We start from the raw sequence: 26,413 nt of genomic DNA on the forward strand, positions 1-26,413 counted from the left end.
TTCTAGTTCACCTTGCTGTCAGTAGTTCCTTTTGACTATTCCTATGTATGGTGTTCATTGTAGCCTTCCTGTTGGGATAGTTCTCTCTCCTTCACCCTTGATTCACCTAGATGAGGAAGGAGCTTGCTTCCAGCCTTCAGTGGTAAAATGGAGCAAATGTGCAGGCAGAAAAACAGGCTTTAATAAGGTTTAATCTTCAAGCATTTTTAAAATTGATAGTTCCATAAACAAAGGCAAAACAAACATGGGGATGTTTACCATGTGACGTGATACTGCTTGATGTTTAGTTTCTCCAGACAGCTCATATCTTCTGTTGACTGATGTGTCAGCAGTAATTCGTGGCATTCTTGGTTTGTCTTTTTTTCATTTCTGTTTCTTAGTAGCACTTTTACTGATCTTATAAAGCTCATTGCCATTATCTAAGGTTCATAAAATGAAATCATATTTTCAAAATCAGCAGCTTTGGCACACACTTCTGACATCATAAATGGGAGCCAATAGCATACAGCAACATGTTTGTATAACTTAGAAACAGCTCATAAAAAATAGGTACATTATGGCATTTAATGTAAAATGTAGGGTATTTTAAATACTGTGTATAGATAGTAGTAGTAATTGCACACTTCAAGGTTTTTCTCGTGGGATGGCCAACACAGTTATCATTATAGTACATACAGGAGCAAAGAAGTTTATAGAATACTAATAACTTTCTTATAAATTGGAGTGATAATTTAAACTCAGAAAATGTCCAATGTTTTCCTATTTCATATATCATAGTTTATTTTAATGGTTATCATCACTCTTTTTAATATAACAGTTCTATTCTCATAGGTTTTATTGAACATGAGCTTTAAATTGCATGGGATCCATTTTCAGTATTGGTGTTTAATTTTTGAAGGATTTCAAAGTCATATACAGTAATCCCTCCTCGATCGCGGGGGTTGCGTTCCAGATGCGATAGGTGAAAATCTGCGAAGTAGAAATCATATGTTTGTATGGTTATTTTTATATATTTTAAGCCCTTATATACTCTCCCAAACTGTTTATAAATATTCCCTGCACAGTTATACAGCATAATCCCTTTGTATTCTCTTAGATATTAGGTAAGATTCATTGAAGTTATGTATGTAAACACACTGTTCATATACAGAAAACCTAAATATTATTTTAAAGATATCGAGTGTCTCGATATCACATATGTTACAGCCATTACAATAGACAGGCCTCCAGCAATAAATACGTACAATGCAAGAAAAATTGTATACAGTAAATGGGTGTACAGTGACACTAAACGTACGTACATGTACTAAGTACTGCAAGTAGAAAATTAATTATGGTTACTCACCAACAATGACACGATGACTTGTCCGATAACGATGAGTTTAATTTTACTGCACAACAAAGGAGAGCGTTACAGCTCTTCTAAAGGAGCCACTTTAGGCAACTGTGTAGCACCGCCGTTATTCTTCTTCAATCCAAATCCCTAAAGCAGATTCCATCCAGACTACTGCCTTATTACATCCACTTAAAACTTATTTTGCACCCTAGTTAAAAGGACACTGCGGCTGTAAATCTTATATTCCTTTCATACTTTTTAAATAAAAAGAATCTTAGCCTCATTGATGCTGTAATGGCGTCCTACAGCGGTGTAGCTTTTCCCTTCCTTCAACAAATCCAAAACATTTACCTTTTCGGCAAACGTTAACATCTTCCATTGACGCTCGGGCACAGACCCTGAAGCAGTAGCAGGAGCAGATCGTTTTGAAGCCTTAATGAAACGCCTGACTATGCACAAAGATAAACACAAAAGAGCACAAAAGTTAACTCTTTACACAGCGAAACACGTTGATGCTGAATGAGCAAGACAAGATTTCCTGGTTAACACCGCATTCAGCACACAGGAATTTAACTGCGTGCTCTGATTGGTTAGCTTCGTAGCCATCCGCCAATAGCGTTCCTTGTATGAAATCAACTGGTTAAACCAACTGAGGAAGCATGTACAGGAAGTAAAAAGACCCATTGTCCGCAGAACCTGCGAAGCAGCGAAAAATCCGCATTATATATTTAGTTATGCTTACATATAAAATCCACAATAGAGTGAAGCCGTGAAAGTCAAAGTGCGATATAGCGAGGGATTACTATACTTCTTTGTTTTCTGACAAGGGCATAGAACTAATTTTCCAAGCACGAGGTGAATTAGAGGGTGATGTAAGCAAACAAATCTGTTCTCTTACAAAACCCACAAGTTCTACTGAGATGTAGTACTGCCAAAGACAGTACATCAGCATCAGAAGTTTTTTTGAAAACAGTTTATTACTTGTTATGTAGAATATAGGGACTTTTGGGGTTAAAAGCTACATCAAAAACTTAATTACCTGAATGTATTTAATAACATATATAAAAATCTTTTAAGCTTTTAGGTTCTGTATTTATCATTGTCATCTTGGTAAAACAATAAATTCTTGGAATACCTACTTACCTAGTCTAACTTTTATGGAAATTGTTGTATTGTTTTTCCTTTCTAATATAAATTTTGGGTAATGTTTTCCAAATCTGAACATAATTAGAAATCTGCAAGAGAATCACAAGGTTATTCAACAGCTTGTTAACTAAACAGAGGCTGATATTGTAATAATTTTAATTATACCTAAGGACTTATTGAAATAACATTACCTAACAAAATCCTGAAGGTAAGACAGTATGCAACGCAAAAGACACCCTGAGAAGGTCTGTAGTCCATTATAGTACCCACACATGCACAGTCCCAAACTCACACTCACACAGATCCAATAAGGAGTCACAACAGGGTGAATACTACATGACCCTACCCAACACCCATTCTATGCAAACACTGAGCAGAGTAGGAGCAAGAACACACCCGTCGTCACTGCACTCACAGTACCAGTGTACAGGTCAGCCATGTAATTCAGCAACTTTGAGGGGATCCTGCAAAGCCTCAGGATGTCCCATAGGGCATCACAATCAACTGAGTTGAACGTTTTATGAAAATTGACAAAGGCTGCAAAGAATCTCTGCCGACATTCGCATTTGTGCTGTATGAGAACCCTCAGTGCCAGGATGTGGGAGATGGTCGACGTCTTTGGTGTAAAACCAGACTGCCCTGGTCTTTGGTAGGTGAGCAAGTGATCACGGATACTATTGAAGATGACCCTAGCAAGGACCTTACCCGACACCGAGAGCAGTGTTATCCCCCTGCAGTTACCGCAATCCAGGCGATCACCCTTCCCTTTCCAGGTAGGGACAACAAGTGTTCCAGTCAGGTGAGATGACACCTGTCTCCCAAATGGAAGCAAACATTGCCTGCAATGCCAGGAGAACAGCCTTACCTTCTGCCTGGAAAAGTTCACCCCGGATACCACAGATCCCTGCAGCCTTCCATACCCTCAGTTGACTCACCACCAGTGCAATCTCAGTGAGATTGAGTGGTACACAGCTAATTGGAGGATCAGCCTCAAGAACAATGGATATTTGAACAAAAAAAATTATTAAAGTACTGCCTGTCATGAAAAGGTGTTAGAATCATAACAAGAAGGGGGTATAAGGCTTTCAAAAGTCTTCACTATCCAGACCAGGGGCCTCATGCATAAATGGTGCATATGCACAGAAATGTTGTGTAAGAACGTTTCCACGTTCAAATCGCGATGTATAAAAACTACACTTGGCGTAAAGCCACGCACATTTCCATGGTACCTCATACCCTGTCGTACGCAAGTTCTCCGCTCAGTTTTGCAGACTGGCGGCACCCAGTGTCAAAGCAGTTCCACTGTTCCACTGTTCCTGTGTGGTTACTCTTTATTTTCCTGACGCGGCTTTATAAATACACTGAAACTAACCGCATATTGTTTATTAGTATAATGCATCTGATTGTAATTAACTTGTAACAATATAATGGTCCAGGGAATAGCCATAGTATTCCAAATATCATAGCTGCTTTAGCGTTGTTACTTTCACTGCACCTTTTTTTTCTTCTTTCCGCTGCTCCTGTTAGGTTTTGCCACAGCGGATCATCTTTTTCCATATTACTCTCACTGCACCATTTGGAATATTTATATCACTGTATCCGAGTGGGGAATCACAGCAGCAGCTGATCGGAAAGAGAATTATCGGTGTACAGCATCAAGCACATGCTGCCTCAGCCACGGCAAAACGCTTCAGAGACTTTCCTGTACGGACCTCACGGTTCAGAAACAGTTTCATCCCAGGAACTTTAAACAATCAATCAGTCCATCAAGTGCTCCTTGTAGAACTGTTTTTAATTATAAGTACAATCACCTCACTGCAAACTTGCGCTACAGTTATAATATTGCACAACCTGCACCACTTTATAAAGTGCGTATATACATATGATGACAATATCATCTGTAAGATGAAATGCAGCAAAATATGTTGATTATATTATATAGATAAAACTTTAACTTCATTTAAATAATCTGTATAGTTAATAATTAAACATGTGAGGACACAGTTCCGCAGCGCTAGCTAGTTCACGGATTGATCCTACCTTGTGCTGTATTCTTTCTGGGGCTGACGCGACACTGGAAGGATAGATGGATAGAATAATTAAACATGTACTACAAAGATATTTCAATGTTCCTTAAAAGTTTTGAAGAATCATCATTGTAAGCTTACAGATGGCTTAATGTCTATTACAGAGCTGATTGTGTGGTGATTAGGTATTTGGAGAAAGAAAAGTAAGGACAGGAATTGGAGATTAGTACGTTTGAAAGAAACAGTACTTTAACGGCCGACTCCTTACCCGGCCAGCAGCCACACCTCCAAGACCTGTGGCCTGGATAAATTACTGAGTTTGAATCTAATTATCAAGCCGTACCTTTAACAAATTAAACTTTTCCCCACAATCAACGGTGTAAATAAGCACAAAAGAAAAACAGATATGTAAACTTAAACTGATAAATTGTATTAAATGAAACAGAAAAAAAAAAAAAAATAGCAAAATATATATATATCCCTCCACCAAAGCAACAACGTGACAACAACCTATATAAATATATCAAACCCTCCCTTGCCCTTGTAACATATGACAAACAACACGAAAAACAACAATGAATGAGATACGGAAATGAACGGTCGTGAACTTGAGTCCGAGTAACAATTGTCCTGAATGCAGATGACTGGTTAACCGATATATGGAGTGTTTGTAATTCCCGGAACAAAATGGAACAGCCTCACCGTGTATCCTCGGCGCGTGGTGGATGATGATCCGACCCGGGGTCTCTCGTGATGAGGGTATTGGAGTAAGTCCGGCGGAATAAAAATTAACCTGGATGGAAATGCGTGGTGTGGAATACAGCACGTACAGGTGGTTCGTGGTCGTGAAATGAAAATCTCCTTCTCTCTCCTTTCTCCTCTTTGTTCCCTCTTGATTGTTTTTTATAGTCCTGTGACGGATGTAATTGATTAATTGTAAACCGGTGTTTTCCAGGTTTGGGGCTGCGGTGTCCTTCCATCATCCATCCCTCTTTACGGGGACGGCATTTACTGACACATACAAACAGCAAACAGGACGATGGAAACAAGATGCACATGGTATGAACACAGACAACACTATTACTACTATATAGCCCCGTTATAGTACTGCTACAATAATTACATCGAAGGTCGCACACAATCACTCACCGTGTTCCCCTGTTTAATGACATGCTTTAACTCCTATCATCATGAAAAAGATATCATGTATACATCTCAGTATTTTAATTATTCAGAGAGCTGTAATATCACGAATGTAATGGATTCTGTTTCCAGTCAGAGAAAGAGAAAGCGGAAGCACGTAGTGATTCAAACACATAGAGCAAAAGATCAAATACAAAAAAAGGCATTTAACGTGCTACTTTAGTTACAATGGGATTTGAGAAACTAGTAAATTAAACGATTTTAAGATGAAGTTTATGATGTTCTACTTTAATGACAAAATAAACTAATTAAATTGGAAATTTCGAGATCGAAGTTAACATTTTGTGCTTTTTTCCTACTGTGTGCCTTTTTTTTCTCTGTACCCTAATAAGCTTTCATATGACACTCAGATGGTGGGCTACCTCTCGCCTTTTCACGGTGACTTTGATATGTGACAAGTTCTTTTTTATGTCGGGCAGTGTACGACTTTGTGAACATGAGCTTTAAAGTTTCTCCAACACGCTATGTCACTCAATCAACTTCCTTTTGTTGATTATACCACTGTTTAAACCAACAAATAGTACGTTTTTCTTTGCCTCCACTTGGTATTTGCTGAAATTCTTATATTTTCCCTCTTGCTTTTGCCATTGCCTTTGAACAGAACGCTGAGCTTAAGGGCTATTTATATTGATTTACATATTCAAAGAGGCATAATTCTGGGAGGAGACGGGGTGGGACAGAAGGCATGTGCATGTGTGTTACTTTTCACACTGATCGGGATTTATGGAGCGTAAGAACGCGGAAGTGGGCGAACGCACAGATTTATGCATCTGGATTTTTCTGTGCATAAGCACATTTCGGCTTTTGTGCTTACGTCATCTTATACTCCGAATTCTACATACGGCGTTATGCATGAGGCCCCAAGTCTCCTTTGCCTGCTTGGAAAAGGTCTCACGCTAACAAATCTAATCCCAGCTTCCCTGGCCAGCTTCAGGCTTCACAGGCCCAAAAGGGAATTATGCTTCAAAACTAAAATTAATGGTCCCAAAATAGTACCTCTAACAGAAAGGAAACTATAAAAAACTTTGGTTGAAGAGACCAACTAAACAAGGAATCTTTACAAATACTGTAAAGTACTTATAATATATATACTTTATTCATAAGTATGTATTTGAAAGTAAAACTACCACAAAGGCTTGAAAAGAAGCAAAAAGAAAAAAAACAAGTCCCAGAACACAATCTGTAAAAATAATCCAATAACAGAGCAAAAAATAATCAAGAATTCAGAAAAACCAACAAAGAAATACGATACTTATTGAAACTCCTTCACAGCTACAGTGTACCACAACTGATATCTCCCAGCTTTGACCTAAATGTTTAGATGCAGCTGAGAAGTGGTGATGTCATGGTGGCCCTGTCTATTGGCATACCACCATCAATATGCAAGAGAAATAAGAGAGCATCTGTTCACACACACACAAATGTAATATTTATACATTAAATAATTAAAGTAAGATCAAAAAACAACACTTTTTTTTTAAAAGGAAAGCATTAATCTAATGAAATGTGAACTTAAATAACAATGAAAACAATTAATACATAAGAAATTCACATTAACCAGGGCAGTAAGCTTGGCTCAACCATAATACTGTCGCTGGAAAGGGGTGGTCTTAAGCATCCATATCTGACAACCAGCAAGACTATGCCTCCTCTCTATCTCAGTAACCCAAAAATGCTGAAAGTTACAATATGGAAATAAAATCATCAAAATTGTTTGGTAGCACTTAGGCTGTAGCTTGCAAACTCAAGCTTTCTCTGCAAAGTGGCCCTATAATATCAGCTTGATAAAGGAGTCTGGTAAGTACAAATGGACCAGTATTGCTCACAAACAGATGTGATACACAAATCAATCAACTGTGCTCACTGTAGTTATGGTAATTGCTGTAGACACCCTTTCCACTACTCCAACACATTATTTAGCTATTCTGTGTCCTTTGCTTGGAAATTAATTTATTACATTTAAAAAAAAGACATTTTTATTGTGAAACATAGCCCTTTCCCTTTATCATATTTTCCTGCCCGATGTTCAGGTTTGTTAATTGTACATCTGTATCTGATGTTGTGTTTTTTGTACAATATATGGTTTTGCTTTCTGGTTTTCTTACAAAACATACTTTGGTTCATATTTTTCACCTAATACAGGCAGGATATGCTTCAAAACTGTGCAATACTAAACTTATAAGCTTAGCAATTGGACTATTTCATAACAGGACATCATCTTACTCTGCTTTGTTTTTATTTGCCATGCCCTATGCTTCACTCTACTTACATTATTACATTACATTAACAAACTGTCTTAAAAGAATTGATTTGTTTGTGCAAATTGGCTTTTTTTAAACTAATTGTAATCAATCAACATTAAAAAGTAATCCAGCTAAGTGTTATTAGTTTTATAGGTCTTATATCTCTGTTTTTACCAAGGGATGTTGAAGGGGGATATTTTGATGTTTAGCAACTGAATATTATTTTTTAAACAACTGAATTATGAGGAAACTAATGCCTCATGCTGGATACAACAGCTAAATACATAATGTATTTTAATAGAGTTTGCATACTTTATGTTCAGATCTATGTTCACAGATCATTAAGAGGAACATGGAACACAAAAAAGTGTAATATTTATACATTAAATAATTAAAGAAAGTTAGATCAAAAAACATTTTTTATTAATGGAAACCACAAATGTAAATAAAGAAATTCTCTTATATTTTGTAAATGTTTTTCAAGAAGGAGCTTTTTGTTGTCATTTGAATATAATTTTATTTCTAATTAGATTTTTTTAGTATTCATATAAAAGTAAAGTTTCTTTTTGTAATTTATTTGTTAATTAGTATAGCTATTAATCCACTTTATGCATTTGCTCTTATTTTACTGTAAATTTTTAAAGTGCTTTTTTTGACATTTCCTATGAAAAAGCGCAATGAAGAAACTTGTAAATGAGACATCAACATTTTAGATTTTTAAAGCTGTATCTGTAGACAAACTTTCCTCAGAATTTAAAATAACTTGTAGAAATTGAGATCTAATCATATTTACATTCTAATACATAAAGATAAATGTAATAATATTAACTGAAAGTGCTTTATATAGATAGTGGGGGGCCACTTCAACTACCACCAATGTGCAGCATCTACTTGGATGATTTGACAGTAGACATTATTGCAGCAGTACGCAAACCACACATTAACTAATAGGTGGTAAAGTAGTGAGAGAGAGAAGGCCAATTAGGATGTACTCACACTAGGCACATTTCTTCCATACCGTGCCCAAGTGCAATTGCTCCCCCCCACTCCCCTGCTGGGCTGCACTCACACTGCACTTAATGTTCTGGGCCTGGGTACACTTTTGTCATCACCGTGTGACTTTTTGTAAACCCAAAAAAAGATCTGAACATGGAGTGACAGCATGCACGTCGAAATTATTTTACTTATGTTGTGGTTGTTTAGGAGTCATGTAGGGAAGAATAATGTTCTCCCCTCTTACTGATTTACTGAGTGTGTGCAGAGCAGTGTTTTGCTATTAATCATGCTGCATGTATGTGAAGATTTTTATGCAGACAAATGATGTTAAGGGTGGAATTTGCAGCTTTTCTTGCCAACTACAATTCATGTTCATGTGTAAGGTGAGAATAAAAACCTGTTTTTAACTGAAATGGTATTGAATGAAATGAGACTATCTGACTTGTCGCATCATTGATAACATTTAGAGATCACACTGTTCCTTAATCCTACTCCCGGGTCGACCTCTTCCAGGTGGGCCAGAGCACAGAACGGTTGGCCTGGTACAGAGTGATCACATTAGTCAAGTGAACTAGATGTTGGTGGGTTACATGCAGACAAATGTACTTTGGCATAGAACAAATCACTAATGTGAATACACCCTTAGAGACAGGGGGTAATTGGGGTCTGAGTGGACAAGGCCATGATACACAATTTAGCCAGGACATCATGTAACAATTAATCTTTCTGAAAGTTGCCCAGAGATACCACAGACAGTCAGGACTTGGCTTTATATCTCTTCCAAAGGATGGCACCATTTTTCCAGCACAGTGTTCCAGTCACTGCACTGGGGCATTGGGATCCATATGCAGACCACAAAGTAAGCACCCCCTGTTGCTTCACCATAACACCACCTTCAGCAGCAACCCACTCCTTCCTAGTTGGTCTCCACAGATATATTTAGGTTCAGTTGGATTCCCTGTTCTTAAGTGCAAATAATATGGTGGTATGGCATGAGGTAATATCATACTGTTAATTTGTTTATAGGTATAAATTTGAATCAGCAATTGGATCCTCACTGAATTCATCCAATACTTTTTCTCCTTGTTCATTACATCATGGAGAGGATGCATCTGGTCATATAAATGATCAGTCTTCTGTCATCCAAAATTCTGGTAAGTACATTCTAGGTTCAGTTAAATGAATCAGTAATATTTTTTATTAAGTCGCCTAAATAATTTGAATGAGAAACATCCTGTTCTTGTAATCTGAAATCATATCTTGAACCAACTACACTATTAGATACTTGCAACAGTGAACATTTAGTTGAATCACTAGGAGATAATAACTAGTGGCAAATTCATGGAAACATGGTAAACAAAATATTTTCTTGATGTTTGAGTATTCTTCTGTATTTGATTCCTATAGAAGTACAACATCATTGGGAAGGGGGAAATCGAAGTCTAAGTGATCTAAGCCATGTGGATGCCCAGCTCCTACATAGTTAGTGATGAGCAGGACATAATGATAATAAGGGCACCAGCAAATGTATTTAAAACTTATTTGAAAATTTCCCCAGCAGCTATAATAGATGTACACTATGATAAAATAGCAATTAAATTAAAGGTTGAAAACAAATGAACTGAAAAGACTGATACAACATTTCTACTTCCACATTTTAGGGTCCTTGTGGCAATTGACTGTTATGATAATTTTACTTAATGGATTGTTAATAAGGCTGATAACTCATGACTGCAGTGTATAAATGTAGGCATTAACATGCTCTGTAGAAGTGTGTTAAAGTGACTTCCAAACTTGACTAACAGTCAATTTACAGATTTGGGAACTGAGATTATGTTATTGTACTTTTTAGTTCTAGCAACAATCCTTGCAGTTGTAGTATTAATTTACTGCAACTGAAGCAATCCATTCTGCTTGATACAAATAAATTAACCAGCCCTACTAGGCCATGAATATTAAGAATCTCCCTTAATTAGGCAGTGTAGCTAAGGCCCAAGAAAGCAAACCTTAGATCAAGGCTCCTCAATTATATCCCAGTGGGCCACAGTGGCTGCAGGTTTTTGCTTTAACCATTTTGTTAATTAGAACTCATTTATTTACTACTAAAGCATTATGGTTTTTGTCCTAGTTTTAGTTAGCTTGCTTGTTATGGTTTGAGCCCCTAATTGCCTATTTTAGTTTTAAACACCTGCATTAGGATTTAAATTGTTGCCTGTTTTCTTAACAAGGCATCAGATAATAATGACAGGCAAATGACAAAGGACCACCACATCTCCAACTAACGTATTTGTACCTAAACCTATGTATACTAAAGTACAGTATCTGTGTTAGCAAAATGCTGTATGAATAAATGAGAGAAAAGAGAAGGACCAAGCAGCACAAATCTGTTCGGGACTACAAAAATATGGATAATGTTCTCAGAAAATTAACAATCGACAATGTGATAAAGATTTGTCTTGGAAGAATGAAAAAACTAATAAGCCATATAATTAAATACCAAGTTTCATTGTCTAATTACAAAACTCCGTGGAACAAAAACCTGTAGCCACTGAAGCCATCCAGAACTGTAACTGAGAAACTTTATCTTAGATAACATTGAAAGATGACAGATAAATGCGTTTCAACAATACTATGAAAATTGTCTGTGGACTAGGGTGGCACGGTGGCGCAGTGGTAGCGCTGCTGCGTCGCAGTAAGGAGACCTGGGTTTGCTTCCCGGGTCCTCACTGCGTGGAGTTTGCATGTTCTCCCCGTGTCTGCGTGGGTTTCCTCCCACAGTCCAAAGACATGCAGGTTAGGTGCATTGGCGATCCTAAATTGTCGCCGTGTGTGTGAGTTTGCCCTGCGGTGGGCTGGCGCCCTGCCCGGGATTTGTTCGTGCCCTGTACTGGCTGGGATTGGCTCCAGCAGACCCTTGTGTTAGGATATAGCAGGTTGGATACTGACTGTCTGTGGATTTAGGCAAACTGCATTTTCACAATTTTAAAAAGTACAAATGAGTATTATTATCATATGAATACCAATTAATATGTTTCAAAATGAATTAAATAAGTACTTTGGTTTAAAATTTAAATTTCAATATGATAACATTCAAAGAGAAAATACTGTATAATGGGTTTGATCATTAAAGGCCCAGGGTCTATATAATCATTTTATAATAAATCAATTTTTGTATCAGTATACTGCTGCTGCATTATGTGAATTTCCCCTTGGGATAAATAAAGTATCTATCTATCTATCTATCTATCTATCTATCTATCTAGTCTGTAAAATTATTATAAGTTTCTACAGTTCTGCCCATGTCATTTCCTCTCTTTTTTTTATTGGCATCTTAGCACACAAGTGAAACATATTGCCCTGCTGCTGCATTACACACTTTCTCTCTCTTTCACTCTTTGTATTAGAGGTCTTATATTAAACTTTCGCTAACTTACATTACTTGGGTGGTGCACTGAGCTCTTGGCAAGCGGAGCAACTCCTTACACTACTGCAAATTAAACAAGGTAGTTTGCTGCATTGTGCTAGGAAATCTGATTGCTGGCATGGCATATGGAATGCTGCTTACAATGCTTCAAATGCTGAGAAGAAGTTTTCTGGCATGGACTCTGATTTGTAAGGCTCATTCTTACAAATTACAAGGACTGAGCACAAAATGCTTTTTTAACACTTTGATTTCCAAATTCCTGTCTGTGTTCCCCACATGGGACTGGTGTCTTGTTCAGGGATGGTTCCTATCTTGTGCTTAATGCTGGCAAGATAGACTCTGCCCCTTGTAATCCTGTAACTGGTATAAACACCTTTGAGGATAACCAAATTCATTTCTATAAAGCATGTTTTTGTTTTCCCCAATGTTAAGATTAAAAGGCATCGCTATATATAATCTTCATTTGGATCTTGATCTTTGTTTGTCCGCAAATGAATTAGAAGAAGAAGCACTAGATGGCAGTAGAGAGACAGCTAAAACATAGACATTGCATAGGAATCTCCTCCAGGCTTATACTACTGAAGACTGTAGTACTCCAGTCACACCTCAAAACGCAGACATTCAAACTAAACAAATTGTTGTGCTTTAAATTAACTAATCTTTATATATAATCTTCATTTAGATCTTGATCTTTGTTTGTCTGCGAATTCCACGCATTCCACGCATGCGTAGACCACCTTCCAGTTTAGTACGTTGTTGTTACTCATGGATGTCAACAATGTGCCGGAATAACGAAAGGGGTTACGCTGGTTAGCTCCTGAGGCCTGGTTAGAGAATGAGATTGCCGAAGATAAAAGGTACGTGCCTACGTAACATATGAATGAAAGAAAGACAGTGGGTAAAATGAATAACAACGTAACAGCACGTTCCGGAAATTATTATTGTTACGTTGTAGCCAGCGAGTGCTGCGTGTCTCACACACATGTCAGTGAAGTGATCCCTTTTTATGCTTTAAAGAGTCTGGATACCTATGTGTCCCCCTTTTATAACCATTGCTCTGTGTATATTGCCTTACTCTTTGGATTGCCACAAAGCAACCTGCGAGATTGGAGAAAGGTTGAGAAGAGATCGTGAGAGGAAACGACAGCTTCATGAAAACGAAATGGACTGTGAACAGATAGAAGCAGAAATGCTCCTACACCACCACATAATTACTATTCGGACAGTGATTCCGAGTAGGCCGTTCCTATCGAATCAATGTCCAAGGGTTTTCTTTTGTAATTTTGTTTCCCTTATAAAAAAATCATAATGCTGTGCGACGAACGGCCCAGTTCACGACTGGCAGTCACGTTTAAACAGGGAGCCCTTCACAGACAACTTTAACACGTGCAACATAGTTGGGCGCACATGGCTAGTTATTAATAATGTATAAATTCTACTATCAAATTTTAAGCACATGGTGTTCAGTCTTAAAAAAATACTCCACATAAAAATATTTGTTTATGTCCTTTATCTCATATAGTATGTAGTGATGACACCGAAAAAAAATGTAATCTCATGTTTTTATGCAGAACGGAGTTTTTTGATAGGAAAGGTGTCTATGATGACTAATACTGGACAACAGCAAACAGTGTTAAAAATGTTCATGGAAAAAATCTCATGTTACTTGTGTTCCATAATCCACATATCAAGTCATCCAATTGTATGCTCATAATATCAAAACACATGTTTTTACTAAGGTATTGTTAAATAAACCACCTTTGGAAAATACGAGGGATGTTCAAAAAGTTTCCACACTTTTTTAAAACTCAATTTATCAAGAATTTCAAAAAGAAATTACAAGCCCTTTTCTACATAGTCACCTTCCTTTGCAATTCAATTTTCCCAGCGTCTTACCAACTTTTTAATGTCCAATTACTACTCCTCCTGCTTTCACCACTTCCTCTGAAAAAATAAAAGTGCAGAAACTTTTTGAATGTTCCCCATATAACTGGATGACTTAAAATGTGGATTATTTAACATGGGTGACATGAGATTGTTTTCATGGACTTTTTGATATTGTTTGCTCCAGTGTTTGTTACCATACATGCCACCTTTTTTTCAAGAAAGTGTAGGATTAAAATATTTAGTGGTCATCAGTACAAGCTACATGCGGCAAGTAACATAAAGATATCATTTTTGGGTATTGTATTCCTTTTACCTTTTGTGAAGCACACCTAACAATTGTTTCTAACTGTGCACATCCCTTTACATCCACAGATTAATCTTTTTCAAATTGATATCTCTAGGCAGATAATGCACCATGTCACAAAACACACATTATCTTGATCTGGTTCCACAAACATGAAAATGACTTCAGTTTATAGCAGTGGTATAAACAATAAATAATAATAATTAAAAAAAAATGTTTTTTGTTAACTTACCACAAACCAAGAAAACAGATCTGTCAAAAGAAATGCAGAAATTAAAGCAACAAAGAAAGCACAAAAAAGAGAACAGATTATTATTAAGGTTATTTTAGTTACATTTTATTAAGTTTGTTTTATTTTAATACTGGTTTTACCTGGTGTTTCATTCCCAGTTTAGTTAAGTTCAGTTTGATGATCAGTTTTATTTGGTGAATTAATCATTTTAGCTTTAAGAGATGGCTGATTGATGAAGATTAATAAATCTTTATTAACACTGTGCCTACACAACAAGGTAATTTACACAGTGTTCTAGACATTCCATTGATTTATGTGCCACCACACTTTCTTTCTTAATACAAGTATTCAATAAACTGAGTGACCAGACAGCAGCTTTCTACAGTCTGTTGAGCAATGTAACTTGTCCTTCTACCTTTTTGGCAGGATTTTTTTTATTCTGTCGCTGTCCTCCATCTCTTTGTATACACCTCTAAGAAAGCAGTTTAAGAATATTTAAAAATTCATCAGGATCTGTCCTCTTAATTGTGATTCATTACCTGACTGCTGCATCTACAATTACACACTTTTCTCTTATTACTCTCAGCCTCATACTCAAAGTACTCCCAGACAGTACTTTTCCATTTATGACCAGTTCTTTGCATATTCTGTTTAGGTAGCTAACAGCTGTCTAGCTTGTTAGGCTACATAACCAAATGGTGTATAGTTGTTTAATAAAATAGAGTGACAGTTTATTTCATTATTACTACTACAAATCAGAGTGAGCAAAAGTATTTAGTTATATTTCTGTTATGGAACTGTTCAGTAACTTTGCCAAACTCCGCAATATGCATTGAAGCCAAAGACAAACTGGGAAACTAGTTTTGACTGGATTATAGTGGTACAGTGATCTTTTAAGTGTCCTTGAGGGCTAAAGAAACATTTATTAACTATGCTGGATGATTATTATAGACAAAAATGTGATATGAGTCAACAAGTAAAATAAAAATAAATAATTGAAAAAATAAATGTGAGTTTAATGTAGCAGTAGTTAGTACATTAGGACTTTGGACATCTCTGGGTCCATGGTTCCTGACGTTGATCCTCCAATTAGCTGTGAACCACCCAATCTTACCGAGGTTGCACAAGTAGTGAACCAGCTAAGGATAGGGAAGGCTGCAGGGATCTGTGGTATCCAGGGTGAACTTCTTCAGGATGGTGGTAAGGCTGTCCTTCTGGCATTGAAAGCAATCTTTGCTTCCATTTGGGAGATGGGTGTCATACCAACTGACTGGAAAACAGGACTTGTCCTCCCTATCTAGAAAGGGAAGAGTGATCGCCTGGATTGTGGTAGCTACAGGTGGATAGCACCACTATTGATGCTGGATAGGGTCCTTGTTGGGTCATCCTCAATAGGATCGGTTATCACTTGCTCACCTACCAGCGACCGGAGCAGTCTGGTCTTACGCCTAAGAAGTCTACCATTGACCACATCCTGGCACTGAGGGTTCTCATTGAGTGCAAACGTGAACATCGGAAGAGTTTCTTTGTTGATTTTCATAAATCATTTGATTGAGCTGCCCTGTGGAACATCCTGAGAGTTTGCGGGATCCCCCCAAAGTTGCTGGATATCATGGCTGGCCTTTGCACTGGTACTGTGCAGAGTGGAGGCAGAACATCTGCGTTTTTCCCAGTTGAATCTAGGGTTTGTTAGGGGTGTGTTCTTGCTCCCGGTCTAGTCAGTGCTTGCATGGACTGGGTGTTGGGCAGGGTCATGGGGTCCAGCGGCTCTGGGACATCTGTTGGTGAAGAGAGATTCACTAATCTTGACTTTGCTGATAATGTTTTGATCTTTGCAGTGTCAATGAAGGCTCTGATTGGGGCTTTCGAGAGACTGAGTGAGTAGTCTGAGTGTCTGGGCTTGCAAGTGTCCTGGATTAAAGCCAAGATCCAGGCCTTTAATGACCTTTTGGCCACAGCCATCAGGAGTATGTCTTTCTGCGGAGGGAATGTTGACCTCATCGAGGGGTTTACTTACCTTTGCATCGACATTCATGCCTCTGGTGACTCTTCCTGTGAAGTCAGTACACGGATTGGGAGAGCATGGGAGGTCATGAGGCCGCCAGAAAGAGGCATGTCACGCTCCCAATATCTTTACAAGGTCCCGAGTTGGTTTGTTGTGTGGTGGGTGTGGCAATGCGCTGTACAAGTGCATGCTCCCCAGCCGGACCTGACCTGACCTGTATTTAGTAATAACTATTCATTCATTCATTCATTTATCAGTCTAAACCGATATGGTGAATGTTGATCATGACCAGAATTAAAACAAAATTGCCCTGGCAGCTTAACCACATACTTTTTTAATAGCTTATTACATACAACTAGATTATAAAACAAAAAATTCAAACGGTTTAAAATTGCCATAAATCGTAACTCTGAATCTAAAAGTATAATTAAATTATGAAGTTGGCAAAAATGACCACTAGCCAGGTCATTTTGTTTTTATATCGTAACAAATTACAAAATGCCTATTTAGTTGTATTATTTAGTTTTCATTAATGATAATAACCTTTGTCCTTAGTTTTTAAAATTCAGTTTCGTGTGTAAGGTTAGAGAATCATCTGAATCCGTAATGATTCAAATGTGCCAAGTAGAAACCGGCACATTCAACATTTAAGCTAAATCCAGTAAATTATTTTCAGAAAAAGTATACAGGGAAAACAGCTTTATTTAAAACTGCAACTACCACATCTGGAAAAGCATTTTATGCATGTTGTGACTAACTGGATGGTGTACCTGTAGCACCCCAAACACCTGACACAAATGCACAGACATAAGTCTCTATATAAATAATAGGTTTAATTGTGGGAATTAACAAGTCTCCAAAGGGTACAACTAAACACAAAACAGTCCAGTTTTTTTTTTCCACGCCTCCGTACCTCCAGGCAAGCTTTGCTTGCTTCCCCCCAACTCAGGCTCCCTGTACTGGAGCAGGGCTGCTTTTTTTATATTGAACCCAGGAGTACTTCCAGTGTCATGAAATTGTTCCTCGGAAGCACTTACATGTAAGGCTGAAGCCCCATAAAGCAGGGATTAGTGATTCCCACAGCTCCCCCAGACGGATCCCAACACACCCAACCGGGCTGCGCCCTGAGACTACAGCACCCAGCCTGCCCTGCATGGTGTCCATTTGGGAATCCTAGCCTTGATGTGTTTCACTCAGTGTCTTGGAGAAAAAAACAACCCAAATAAGCTGTCTTTCCTTCTCCTTCCATTACATGCGCCTGTGTCACACAGTATTTTTTTAAGTCGTACTACACAGAGCTGACACCTATTTTTTGTTTTTTAATCTATCTGTGCAAATGCTCTGTACTTTTTTCTTCAATCAAGAAGATAGAAATGCCTTCCATATGTTAATTTTATTGTTATTATTTTATAGCATCTCATGTGTTTTCTAATTCTGGGAGGTGTAGAGGTTAGACCCTTTTAAGGTTTGTTTCCAGCATGCATAGTTAGCTGCACAGCATTCCAGAGAGTGAGTGAGCACACAGGGATCCGTGTTTTATACTAGACAGCAGTGCTTGATTTGCATGGGTACTCTGTGATCCAGGTCATTATTTGAGCTTCGAAGTACCAGCAGTCAATGTATGCATACTGTGGTGTATATCGAGACACCCACAAAATCTACAGTTTATTATCTGAATGATTAGTTTCAGACTGCATCCTGTGCATTGGATTAGAGTTTGTTATGTGATACTTAGGTGTAGTTTCTGCATCGCAAGTTTATTGTAACATTCATTGTTTGTCCACTTGTTTACTTGTATTTATGAGTTCATTTATTTCTATATATATATTATTTTTATAACTAGCTAGGTTGTTGTTCTTGTTTTGTTTATTGGTTTATTGTCAGCATTAGTAGAAGTTAAGAAAAGTGTAGTGCTGAATTTCTTCATTTAGCAAATAAATTATCGCTCCTCATATAATTATAACAGTTCTTACAAGTGATTTATAGGTTAATGTTATTGTTAGCAAGTTCCTATGCAAATTCTGATAACAGCAGAAGAAGGAGTAATTTTTTTATTTTTTATCATTAAAGGAGATAAGCCTGTGGATTTGAGCTACTGGATAACAGCAATTGCCTGCACAGTTTCCAGGTTATAATCCAATACTGCACCTTTATGATGAAATGGAACAGTAGGTTCCAAGCAAATATGTGGCAAGACACATGCCTAACCCATGGGATGCTTTTCAATCCGCATGGGCCACAATCCTCTAGAAATCTTTCCAACAAAGCAAGTTGAATGCTAAATTCCTTTGGGCTGAGTCTTTACGAGTGTCATTATAGCAGTGTCATTACCATTTTCATCACTTCATCACTCTGTTTCTTGACAGGTTGTGAAAAAGAGGCAGGGCTGTCCACATGGATCTATGTTTTCCTTGGAAACATGCTGAGAGGCATCGGGGAGACTCCAATACAACCATTAGGAATTTCTTATGTAGATGATTTTGCACTTGAAGAAAATGCAGCTTTTTATATTGGTAACTAAAAAATCATTTTAAATTATTTTGGTGACTTTTTTATGGCCTAACGTTTGTAACTTTTCTGTTTTTCTAGGTTGTGTTCAAACCATCTCAATTATAGGTCCAGTGTTTGGATTCTTACTAGGATCATTGTGTGCGGGGATATTTGTTGATGTTGGCTTTGTGGAAATGGGTAAGTTTAAAATATGAACACTAACTAAAGAGGGAAAACTACATTTGCAGGCTGTCTAAGAATATCTGTTTGCAAGTAGTTTTATTTCTGCATTATCAAAGAACTTATCTAGGGAGAAATTTTGAAGAGGATGTAACCATTACCAAGTTAGAGAAGAACACATACCTGAATAGTTAGAATCAGTGTTTGAAAAGGAATAACTAATTTTGTGCAAATGCAGAAAGCAAACATTATAAACAAGGAACATTTCAATCTGTTGTAAAAATATAGAAAGCAATATACTAACGTTTCTTTAATATATATAAGCATGCTTATGTATTTACACAAGAAATAAGAGGCTAACAAAAAATCTGATCAATTAGAATTTGAGGAGAGGAAAGAAAAAAAGTTCCATGTTAACAACTTCCAGCAGAAAATAAATTAATATGGTCAGTTTACTATGTTACTTTTTCTAGACAGTGTTACAATAACTCCTGCAGACTCACGGTGGGTTGGTGCCTGGTGGCTTGGATATTTGATTGCTGGAGTTATTTCTTTGTTGTCTGCGGTTCCATTCTGGTTCCTTCCAAAGTCTCTGCCAGACCCCAGAAAAAGAAGAAATTCAAAATCATCTCCTGAAAAATCCAGATTTATTAAACAATCTGCAGCTGCTCATAAGTACATCGTGGAAGAGCCTGTAAGTTTCACTGAAATGGCAAAAGGTAAATTACTTATGCACACATTTTTGATTTTTAGCTTTTCTCTTTTCCAATATTTCTATTCAGGACTGCAGTTTCATAAAAGGAGACGAGAGTATGATGACATTCTTGAATAATATTTAAGGAAAGAATTTGAGTAAGAACTTTAGTAATCTTTATGGTAACTTCAATTTTATAAGAAAAGGGTGGCACTTGCTAATTTGATGTGTAAGTAATTATTGAGAAGAAGAGAATGAGAAATCCAGTGAATGCAGTCATAGCAGAAGATGGAAGGAATACAAGGAGAACAATGTATATTGACTTTTATATCAGTAAAGTTATTTATTATATCAAAATAAGTGTTATCCCATTTGGATAATGTGGCCCAGTTTGGATAGTTGGGCCCAATTTGCTACCAGCGCTTTTACATTTTAAGAACATATAAATCCAAAGAAGAATACAGAGATAATACATCTTTTTGTATGTGAGAAAAAACGCATTTCTGAAAAGCACATAATGAGAAAATAACCAGTTTTCATAACTAAGGTACAGAGGTTTCAAAGGGATCCCACCTTACCCAGAATATATTTAAATGCTAAATCTAATTTTTGCACATGTATTATTACTCTATTAAAGAAAGAATATTACAATTAGAGTAAAATGCTGTTGTGACAGGGGATTTATGAATGACTTAAAATTGTTTAGATGCTTAATCTTGGAAGCAAGAATCCTAAAATATTTTTGAATAACAGATGTAATGAAAGTAAACGAGTGAATGTTAAATAAAAGTAATTAGGAATCAAGATTGAGAAATTAAAATGATCACTTCATGCTACAACAGAAGAGAATCATAAGAAAACATAAATGAAGGCAGCTGGTAAGCCACACACAAATAAATCTATATACTGTATATAAAAGGCAAATCACCAGTTATCATGAAATCTCCTGAACCATGAGGACTTGGGACTTAAAATTTGGAATGTGGGTTCCCCTTGGCCCATAGGTGCTTGCTAAGAAACGGTTTTAAAAATTTTGTGGTCCAAGCGCGTTCTGTCTGTATGTTTGTCCACTTTTCACGAGAGAATTACTTAACGGATTTAGATCTGGCTGTTTTCTATAATTTGCTTGAACTTTCCGGTTGATTTCGCTCATCACGCTAAGTACCATAGTTCGCTTGCGGTTCCAATGTATTTATGCAAATCCAAGAGAGTGGCTGTGGGCCGAGAGCAGAGAGGCGGGGCCTTAATCATTCACTCGTCAGCCTCTCTTCGAGTTGGTTTACATCTCGCCACGTGTTGGAGTGCACCTTACCTCAGCTTAGCTGGCAATACCTGTTTGTTCAACACACATTATCATCTGTAGATTGTTAAGGGGTAATTTCTGACGATTTTGAGAGAGAGATCAGAGTTCCTTGTGTTTTACTGTAGATGGTAGCTGCTGATTGCATTATCATGGCCATGTGCTTTTCTCCCCACACAGGAAACGCTCTCCCGTCAGAGCTGAACACGATCAGATATAGTGCCAACGTCTATTGATTTTTAAAGTTGTCCTCTTTCATTACTATGTGGGTGCAGCCACGGGGTACAGCTAGTGTATTCATAACTATAAGTTTCAGGAATACATTAGGAGAAGAAATGCTAGCAAACATGAAAGTGTCAGTGACTCCAAAATGATAATCAAACAGAGCTTTATAATGTGAATGTAGAGAAATCCAGATGTGTGAATTCATGATCTGAATCAATTATATGACTAATGTTTTTGACCAGCAAATGTAAGACTGACTCTGGTGAATATATTCTCCATTGCAGTACTCTAATCTAAGGTATTATATGACATTTCCAACTGAGCTCTACATTTTTACTTTAGCTATCTTCTGTATACTTTTGTTATTGTATGTCACCGAAACATTTTCCTGCTTTCAAAACCAAATTTTAAATGCATCATTTTTCAGCTTTATTTATAGTTTTATGTATATAGTAATTTTCTGTTTCTAGACTGTCCACGACACACTTGTTACATCTCTTTCTACTTGTTTCTGAAAAGTGGAACTAAAAGGCTCACATTCAGGCAATGCTACCAATTGAAAGCAAGTAACACATTTACAAAGTAATATGTTCAAAAATAAAAAATAGTTGTAGTATTAACAATTATTATAATACATTGTGGGAAAACACTTTTTTCCTGTAAAGGCATAATCAGCAAAATAGTTGAAATTTCTGAAGGGCAAGAAAAACCTTGCATATCTTTATTTTTGGATGTAATAACTTCTTTATATCATTTCTTCTGCATGATGCAGAGTAAAAAAAACAAACAACAGCTGTTTCACATAAGACCTAACTGTTTACCTGTGTGTACAACTGGAGTAGAAACAAGTTCAGCATTTCTTTGTCACAAAGTTAAGTAATAATAGCAACTGGATATGGAAATTGTTTTAGAAATCTTTAGCTTGTACTATATAAAAACTAAAATTTTCAAATACTTTATAAACCTTAAGGCAAAACTCTATTTTTGTCGTGCTGTTGGAATTTAACTCATTTTATTTTGTTACATTAAGGTCTTTTAATGTACACAATTAATATTTCCTTGCTATTGGAATTTTTCCAAATTAATCTGTATCAGGGCTGTCAAAGTTAGCATGCTAATGCATTTGGATAATTTTCAAAGATATAATGAGTTAGTTTTCCTTATTTGCATTTAACAAATACATTGTTTGACACCCCTTCCTACCTTAGCCAGTGGTCTTCAGATTGGGGGTCATGGCTCAGAGAAGGTTAACATTATTTAAAAAAATAATTTGAAATTTAAAGATTGTCTTTAAATTGATTAGTTTTTAAATAAACCAGTGTTTGAAATGAGTTGGTATGTACATGGCTAATGTATGCATACTAGTGTTTACCAACATTTCTTAAAATGTACACACCATTTTTTTTTTGAGCTTGCTCACATTAGTGCATGGGGCCCCAACTCCCAAATCCCCTAGTGTCCAAAATTATTTCTGTATATCAGCACACTCATTTCACAATGGGAAACAAACATCTCAAGTGCGTGCCCTCTTTCTCACCATCTCTACCTGCATGAGCAAGCTGCACAGCATGTCTCCTTCTCTCTCTCTCTCTCTCTCTCTCTCTCTCTCTCATTCTCTCAGGTGTGGTTCACCAACTTTGCAAGATGTAAAATTTTGGTGAACTTGCTTTTTGTACCATTATTTTTAGAAATGTTTTAGAAATTGCCAGACTAAAGCAGAGTAAAATACAATGAAATGTAACAATTATTGATAATAAAATATATGTATCTAACATATAATTTTGGTATTAATAATGATAATCATAAATAATTATTCTTTACATTTATATAAGAAATCTATTGTTTTGGACAGAGTTGCCGGTGTTCTATAAGCTTCATTTTTCCTTTAAAAATAATTTATAGTGATAGGCTGAAATTAGAAGCAGAACTATGCTGAAAGTTATCAAAACTGGAACCACACATTGACAATATTGAGTATATAAAACATGAAGGTAACATTTTCCTCTTTTTTGAACCTGTAGTTATATTTTGACAAGTTATTTTTCTGGTTCCTTTAATCTGGATTCCTATTTAACTGTATAATTTTTATAATTTAAAAATATGGAAATTTTAGGTCAATGTTTATTCCTTATCAAATAAAGTTCTTACATTAAAAAATAATTAATTAAAAAAAAAACATCTGATATGCATATGAAAAACTAAAAGACATACACAAGCACAAAACATATCTCTCTAATCACTTCTTAAAATTACCAAATGAAGTACTAGATGCAGAGGTGAGAGTTATGAAATCTCACTTTTAATTGTGACTAGTAAGATTTCAGTACTTAACAATTTAAGACTCTAAGAAAATCAGTATACTTCAAAATATTTCAAATCCTAGAGATCCTTTTCAAGAAAAAAGATTGAAAACCCCTGGCCTAGAGATATTTCATATATAATCACATATGTGTCAGTAGCCTGATATAGTTAAGTTTTTGCTTTAATTAACAGGTTTGCTTTTAATAGAACTGTTAAGTAGCAAAATCTGTGGCAGACTACAATCTATGAATGTACAGTTTTACTTGTATTTATGAGGGCTAGGGGTATGGGTATTCTATTGTAGTTGGTAAAAGTAATCCCAAAATAAAAAATGCATACATACTGTACATACAGTATTTTTGATTGAAATTTGATGGAGTTACACAAAAAAGAAAATTGGCAGACGTATGTTTTTTTTATTTGTCAATAATAATACTGTAGCAAATAGTCTATTATAACAAATGGCTGAGCACTGAAAAGGAATTGTAAAGGGGAATGACAATTTATGCAATTGAAGTGAAAAGAGTAAAGTTCAGTGAAGGTCAAAGAAGATGAGCTATAAAGCTCAAGAGTGTGCCTTGCTCTATTGTTGCCTGTATAGGTGTTGCATGACTAGAAGCAAAAATGGAGGGAGATAAAAGTAGAACATGAAGTTGCCTCCATGGGTACATGCAGTACTCCCTATTTTGTGAGATTCTTTGGTGTATTTGTCCCTCTTGGATTGTCAAGCATGCTTATTTATATATAGAGTCATGCACAGAGCTCCATTTGGGGCAGGCCATTTGGCTATATGTCAAATTAACTGTATAACTCTTTGCCACTCCTGGACAATAATACTATATGTCACCAGGCTTTTGGTGGTGTAATTGAGTCAGATAGCAGGTCAGACCTGAACCGTCTTTGGACCCCTTCCTGTAATATTGATAGATTAAAAAAATATAATTTACATAATATTAACAAATTGACAGAGAGAAACAGACAGAGCAGAAATAGCAGTATTAAATGAATCTGATAAAACTGCTCAAACATAAAAGGCAGCGACTGGATCCATAAATGCACTCACCACATACACCAACATATACAGTACGCAAATAACATAAAACAAACCTTTGATGCACACACCCTACAAAGTCCAAGCAGTGCTGACACTTCTGATAATGATTCTGATAGTGATTCTATATAATACAAAGTTAAACAAGATAAAATGGAAAAGTCTAGAAATTAACAGAAAAGTATAACTAAATATAGTGTTTAGAGTAAACATAAACTACAGAATGTTTAAAAACAACAAGGAAAATTAGTATTAAGAAAGAATGAAACAGAAGATCTAATATTTCTTAAAAAGATATGGCATAGTGTTAAGGTGAAAGGAAAACGAAAACTACAAAAAACCTTGTTTGTAGGTTAAATATTTTAGTTTTGACATAGGCATGGCTCTTTTTTGGTGTACTTTATTGTTTATTTAAATATCTTGTATATAGAAGAAGTATCAGTTTTGACACTGGAAAGGAAATTGAACATTGTTTAGTATGTAGTTTATGTAACCTTTGTCAATCAAAATAGTTACTGTATAATATCAGAATGCTGCTTTTATTTTCCAGCAGGCTAGATCATGACACTAAAATATTTTTATCACCACCATATTTAATGGTATGGATGACATTCCTAGAACTCTGTGGGTTTGTTTAGTTTGGTTAGGATATGCCTAGGATTTAGAAAATAAATTAATTCTTTCAAGTCCAAATAAATATCCTCATTCTGCTAGACTATAATTCACTCAGAGTCACCATAGGTGATGGAATGGACTTGCTGGCTAGTGTGATGACCAGTTTGTGAGGGTGTTGTGCCCAGTACAGACTACCACTTGTTCTCTATTTTTGCTGTTACTTCTGCTTTGGGGAATTTCCAATTACAGTACTTGGAAAGTTCCTAAAATCTTCATCTGGCTTTTAGATTATAATTGAATGTTACAAAGATTATCCTGGTGTAATTTAATTTTAACTACAAAATGTATCAATGTTGTAATTTTTCCAGACTCACATTATGTATACTGTATGAACAAAGTAATGTAAAATGCCTCAGCTGCACATAGGTTGATTCCATTCTGCAAATCACAGAACATTTATACTTTTGTTCATATTGTAACACAATACAGTGTTGAAATGCCCAAGGGTGTAAATTGTTTTTAGTTACTATGTTTCCATTTCTTTCAAGAAATGCTTTTTGTGACTATCAAAGACTTTTAGTAGCCACCAGTATTTTGTGGCATTTAAAACTGTGCTTTGAAGAAGAAGGGTGAAGTGGTGGTGCTGAGTCTAGGGATCTGCTCTGGCAATCGGAAGGTTGCTGGTTCAAACCCTGTAAATGTCAGAAGACACTCTTCTCCACTGGGCCATTGAGCAAAGCCCTTAACCTGCAAT

At 36.4% G+C, this 26,413-nt stretch overlaps 1 protein-coding gene across 3 annotated transcripts in view; it reads left to right on the plus strand.

Annotated features, from left to right (window-relative positions):
• The window catches only part of LOC120539570 (solute carrier organic anion transporter family member 1C1-like), a 118,636-nt gene that overhangs the window by 62,194 nt on the left and 30,029 nt on the right, over nucleotides 1-26,413 (plus strand). For all 3 annotated transcript variants that reach the window (XM_039769766.1, XM_039769767.1, XM_039769768.1), the window contains exons 5-8: nucleotides 9,978-10,105; nucleotides 19,170-19,316; nucleotides 19,393-19,491; nucleotides 19,947-20,192. In XM_039769766.1, coding sequence (XP_039625700.1) covers nucleotides 9,978-10,105; nucleotides 19,170-19,316; nucleotides 19,393-19,491; nucleotides 19,947-20,192 — 620 coding nt within the window. The remainder of the gene's footprint in view (nucleotides 1-9,977; nucleotides 10,106-19,169; nucleotides 19,317-19,392; nucleotides 19,492-19,946; nucleotides 20,193-26,413) is intronic.

Source organism: Polypterus senegalus, chromosome 11, assembly GCF_016835505.1.
Source record: "Polypterus senegalus isolate Bchr_013 chromosome 11, ASM1683550v1, whole genome shotgun sequence".
Classification (NCBI taxonomy): Eukaryota; Metazoa; Chordata; class Cladistia; order Polypteriformes; family Polypteridae; genus Polypterus; species Polypterus senegalus.